Source organism: Oncorhynchus kisutch, linkage group LG6, assembly GCF_002021735.2.
Source record: "Oncorhynchus kisutch isolate 150728-3 linkage group LG6, Okis_V2, whole genome shotgun sequence".
NCBI lineage: Eukaryota > Metazoa > Chordata > Actinopteri > Salmoniformes > Salmonidae > Oncorhynchus > Oncorhynchus kisutch.
In genome coordinates, this window is record NC_034179.2 from 63,753,852 (window position 1) to 63,759,998 (window position 6,147).

At 41.1% G+C, this 6,147-nt stretch overlaps 1 protein-coding gene across 2 annotated transcripts in view; it reads right to left on the reverse strand.

Moving 5' to 3' along the window:
- gmip (GEM interacting protein) overlaps positions 1–5,697 on the reverse strand; it is a 50,908-nt gene extending 45,211 nt beyond the window's left edge. Inside the window, exon 1 of one of the 2 annotated variants that reach the window (XM_020486241.2) lies at positions 5,030–5,697. In XM_020486241.2, coding sequence (XP_020341830.2) covers positions 5,030–5,255 — 226 coding nt within the window. In that variant the 5' untranslated portion in view covers positions 5,256–5,697. The remainder of the gene's footprint in view (positions 1–5,029) is intronic. The other variant, XM_020486243.2, reaches the window with a different exon arrangement.
- Between the last annotated feature and the right edge of the window lie 450 nt (positions 5,698–6,147).

Below are 6,147 nucleotides of genomic sequence, written 5' to 3' on the forward strand. Positions count from 1 at the left end.
TTCTTTTGAAATATCCAATAAATGTCGTTCCACTTCATGATTGTGTCCCACTTGCTGTTGATTCTTCACAAAAAAATACAGTTTTATATCTTTATGTTTGAAGCCTGAAATGTGGCAAAAGGTCGCAAAGTTCAAGGGGGCCGAATACTTTCGCAAGGCACTGTATGTAAATAAGGTATTTCTATTCTATTTCTATTCTATTTTTTTAACCTGTTTTTTTGGCTTTGTCATTGTGGGGTATTGTGTGTAGATTGATGATGGGAAAAAATGTATTTACTCCATTTTAGAATAAGGGAAAGGGTCTGAATACTTTCCAAATGCACTGAATCAGTTCTCATTAGAGCTTTTGTCCCGAATCCACTGCGCTGTTTTAGGTGCAGCGTTTATCGTCATGTCGCTGCAGTATATAGGAGGGAGATTCTAAGATGTGGGAAGTGTACAGGAGGGCATGGGATAGAGGAGTGTGTAGTTTTGGTGGATAAAGTTGTGTGTGTCAACTGTAGGGGTACCCATGTTCCTGGGGATCGGAAGTGTCAGGTATGAGAGAAGCAGGTTAAGGTGGCTAGAGCCAGAGTAGTGCAGCTGGTGTCGTATGCTGAGGCAGTAAAGAAAGTAGAGGAGGATGGGTCAAGGGTGAGGATCCCTGTGAGTAGTAGATCTGTGCCAGCACAGAGGGATAAGCCAACAAGTGATTTATGCTTCAGTAAGGTTGGCTTCTTCGTGTGCACAGCAATGGTTATCAACTGTAGAAATGGAACATAAATCACAGAATATAGATGTGGTGGCAGCTGCAGAGAAGTATTTGGGTGTATGAGATTTGACTTCAGAAGAGTTACAGGATGTGTTGAGTGGTGGTGTCCTGTTCTCCCAGGCCGTTGGCATGGTGCTGAAGCAGGAAGGGTCAAAGTAGTGGAATGGGGTAGTGGGCTTTTAATGAGTGTAGGGTTAGTTGGGACTGTGTTTTTTAATTTTATTATTCTTTTTAGTAGTATTTTTATTTTTTTATATCACAAAGTATAATGGATTTATATTATAGTGCTGTTGGGGGCGCTAATGCAACATATTGAATACTATTTGCCGTTAAACGCCAAAGAAGAAGAACGGCTCACTGTTCTATCTGTGGTGGCATCTTCAATCGAGCCTAGCTTTTAGCTAGCTAGCTAGCTGCTCTGCAAGCTAGCTTGACTTACTGTTAAAGTTAGAGAAACAAGTTGAGGAAAACACATTTTGTTATGTTACTGGTCTGTGCAGCCTATATGGCTACAGCATGCACATAAAATCAATACTTATTTTGTTCATTAAACAGACAAGATACAGTGAAAACACATGCAATTTAATATATATATATATATATATATATATACACACACACACACACACACACACACACACACACACACACACTACCATTCAAAAGTTTGGGGTCACTTCGAAATGTCCTTGTTTTCCATGAAAACATACATGAAATGAGTTGCAGAATCAATAGGAAATGTAGTCAAGACGTTGATAAATTTATAAATAATGATTTTTAATTGAAATAAAAATTGTCTTTCAAACTTTGTTTTCGTCAAAGAATCCTTCATTTGCAGCATTTACAGCCTGGCAGACCTTTGGCATTCTAGTTGTCAATGTGTTGAGGTAATCTGAAGAGATTTCACCTCATGCTTCCTGAAGCACCTCCTGAAGAACATCCCACAAGTTGGATTGGCTTGATGGCCACTTCTTACGTACCATACGGTCAATCTGCTCCCACAACCGCTCAATAGGGTTGAGATCCGGTGACTGTGCTGGCCACTCCATTATAGACAGAATACCAGCTGACTGCTACTTCCCTAAATAGTTATTGCATAGTTTGGAGCTGTGCTTTGGGTCATTGTCTTGTTGTCGGAGGAAATTGGCTCCAGTTAAGTGCCGTCCACAGGGTATGGCATGGCATTGCAAAATTGAGTGATAGACTTACTTTTTCAAGATCCCTTTCACCCTGTACAAATCTCCCACTTTGCCACCACCACAGCACCACCAGACCATCACATTGCCTCCACCATGCTTGACAGATGGCGTCATTTTCATTTTTTCTGCGTCTCACAAATGTTCTTCTTTGTGATCCGTACACCTCAAACTTAGATTTGTCTGTCCATAACATGTTTTTTCAAGTTTCCTCTGTCCAGTTTCTGTGTTCTTTTGCCCATCTTAATCTTTTCTTTTTATTGGCCAGTCTGAGATATGGCTTTTTCTTTGCAACTCTGCCTAGAAGGCCAGCATCCCGGAGTCACCTCTTCACTGTTGACGTTGAGACTGGTGTTTTGTGGGTGCTCAGTTGTGCACCTAGGCCTCCCACTCCTCTTTCTATTCTGGTTAGAGCCAGTTTGTGCTGTTCTGTGAAGGGAGTAGTTCACAGTGTTGTACGAGATCTTCAGTTTCTTGTCAATTTCTCACATGGAATAGCCTTTAAATATTTTGTCTTTCTCATTCACCCTCTGAAAAGCATACATACATAATTGAATTCTCAATTGTCTCGAGGCATAAAAATCCATCTTTAACCTAATCATTTACACTGATTGAAGTGGATTCAACAGGTGGCATCACTAAAGGATCATAGATTTCACTTGTATTCACCTGGCCAGTCTATGTCATGGAAAAATAGGTGTTCCTAATGTTTTGTACACACATTGTATATTTTATAGTAGGCTAAGAATATAATGAAGTAAAGCTGAATAAACTACAAATAATATTTTTCAACATGTGGCACCGCTGTCATATTGAAAAAAAGGGTATTTTGTTCATGTATGTTTTCATGGAAAACAAGGAAAGTGACAAAAGCAATATAAAAAGGTTGAGAAATACACTGCAGGCTTTACTGAGGCTGACGAGCAAACTATTAGCCCACCACACAGTAAGAACCTTTGTGGACTCCATTTAAAGCACATCTGTTACAATTCCATGTTGCAGAATAATAATAATAATAACGAGGAAGGTACAAGGGCATTAATTAAAGGCAAAACAACAGAGCATATGTCATATGCTGCAAAAACACCTATGTACACATTACTGCTCATTGAAGCACAATAATCCTTCGCTAGATGTAAAATGGGGTGACCAAGACTCCCTCATTGACATATTTATTATTTTAGCTTAGATTAATTCAGACTGGTTTGAGGCAGAAATGGGGTTCAGCAGACAATGTCACCTAAGTGTAATATTTCTGAATGTTATGGCAGCCAGAGGAGGCTGCTGAGGGGAGGACGGCTCATAATAATCGCTGGAATAAAGTAAATGGAATGGTATCAAACACGTTTGTTTGATACAATTAAATTATAGCCATTACACTCCATTCTAGTCATTATTAGGCTATGAGCCGTCCTCCCCTCAACAGCCTCCACTGATGGCAAAAGTAGCCAGTCTACTTTAGATCTATCCCATTAGCCAATGCAGGGGGAATCCACCTATCTGATGTAAGACAATGAAGCCATAGGCAGAACTTTACCGCAATCATGGCTAGGTCGGTTGGCGGGAAATAAAAGTATAGGCTTTTTGAAACTTTTACAGATGAGCCCTGATTTACATAAATGACAGAAAATACACATCAATATAAATACAAAATGCAAACAGAAAAAAACAGCCATAAAAAATAAACATTCATCAGTAATGAGGTCTACAATCAGCTTCCTGAATTGCCCTAGAGCAAGGGAGGGGGGGGGGGGGGGCAAAGCACTTCAATCCAGCTCGTGAGACCTATTTTTTTTTTTTAAATAACCCTTTTTTTTTCTCCCCAATTTCGTGGTATCCAATTGGTGGTTACAGTCTTGTCCCATCACTTCAACTCCCGTACAGACTTAGGAGAGGTGAAGGTCGAGAGCCGTGCATCCTCTGAAACACGACCCAGCCAAGCCGCACAGCTTCTTGACACAATGCCCGCTGAACCCAGAAGCCAGCCGCACCAATGTGTTGGAGGAAACACCATACACCCGGCGACTGTGTCAGCGTGTATGCTCCCAGCACCCCAAAGGAGTCGCTAGAGCACGATGGGACAAGGAAATCTTGGCCTGCCAAACCCTCTCCTAACCCAGACGAGGCTGGGCCAATTGTGCGCCGCCTCAAGGGTGACACAGCCTGGGATCGAACCCGGGACTGTAGTGACGCCTCAAGCACTGCCTAAAGACCGCTGCGCCACTCGAGAGGCCCCTGCAAATTGATTTTAACAAACAATTGGTTCCCCCAAAAATGCGGCCCTCCGTTGAATTTAAAAATCCAGATGTGGCCCTCAAGCCAAAAAGTTTGCCCGCCCCTGTCCTGGAGGCACCGAAACATCAAATTTAAGAACATTTTGAAGTTTGTTCCACAAATAAGGTGCAAGAAAACAACGCTGATTTAGGCTACCTAGAAGAGACCAAAGGAATTTCCAGAGTTAGCCATCCCTGAGACTGGGTGTGGTAACTGGTATGTCTAAATTAGTATGTTAGGTACAGTGGAACGTTTGGTAAAGGGGCTTTATAAATAAAAACATAGTAATGATTCAACGCTCATGACATCGAAGAGGGTCAATCAACTTCTCTGGTAAAAAAAATAATACTTTGGCCTACATATGCCTATATAAAAAATAGTTGACAAGATGATAAAGTTGGCGGAAAAACGTATCAGCAATCCACGGATCATTGGGCAAGACTCCGTGATGACGTACGGCGTAATGAAACACGCCACGATGTGAAGCCTTTGGGCATTATGCCGCGTTCAGGTGCTAGTTGGAACTAGGAAACTCTGACATTTTCAACTTGATAATTGAACGCGGGATGAGTATAATTGCAACCTAGGACATGAACGAATCTTCGTGTCAGACTCAGAGCGCACATGAAAGTTTCCCAGACAGTCATTTTGTTTGTCCTCGCGTGAACTTGTCTATGTGTGGCATGTCTTGGCAGACGTGAACATTTTCAGATAACATGAGATAACTGCATATTCGTCTTGTCTGTAAATCATTAGACCTACAAAGAAAACCATGTGTGAAAGTCGTAAATATGTTCCATTGACTTACCGCAACAGTCCTCAAAAAGCAGCCGAAGTTGTCTCAGACATTCGGCCACTGCGCGGAGTCTTGACACTGTCCATGTTATATCGTAGTATTTCATCCTACGAATACCACTACCGTTTTGACACGGGATTAGTGTGGTGTTCATTCCCGGTAAATGAGAATCATTCTCTCCCTGTTCAGTAGGCGTATGTTTTACACCACACCGCATATTCAATTCCAACAAAGACATTTCTAGCTGTCTACGAGTAGAGGCACGCAACACAAAACAATTTGGCTAACACGCATTAAAATATCCTAGGTCAAAATGTGGTAAGCTATATTGATAAAAATCAAAAACATTCCTTCCATTTCGTGCAATGTAGAACAAAATCCATTCGGAAATCAATACATTTCCCTCAGAGGTGTGTAATTGTCCGTTTGGATAGGCAGTCCCCTTGGCGCATCCTAGCCCAGAGTCCACTCAGCCGTTATCGTTTGTCTCATCATATCCTCCGATTGATTTCCTCAATCTCTTTGAGAATAAAACCGTGTCATAGAACAATGTTTTCAGTTCTATCAACTAGGGTTTTCCCTCCCTACGTAGTCTTGTTCCGCTAGGCATCTTGTCCAGCCGCATTCCTACTTTATGTCGCAACATTCTTAGCGTCATCTCGACCCTGGTTTTGATTTAAAAAAATGTAACGTTTGATTTATAAACCACTTGAAAATAACACATTTGGGACACAAGGCCTATCAACGTAACATTTTCGCGGGTCATCACACTGGGAGCAAAATAACTGGTTTATAGAGCACACATGAAGCAAAGTAGGCCTAGTCTAGGTCTAAATCCATAATGTTTTACTCCCATTTGGCAGGCAGTGTTTAAAAAAAAAAACGTTTAGAAATCCCGGATTTTAGGCTTCTATTTTTAGTAACTTGCTGGTAAGTAGAATGCATGAAGATTCTATAGTTAGTTATTTTTAATTATTGGTTAAAGCTTGTTCACTGAGTTATGACACATGTAAAAAGGAACTCTGCAATTGTTGCACAGAATAAGAGGGGGATGGCAATTTGTCACCCAACAACCCAATAATCACAGACAAACAGACAAATAACTTTGATAAGGTTTCAGTGGTGCAACA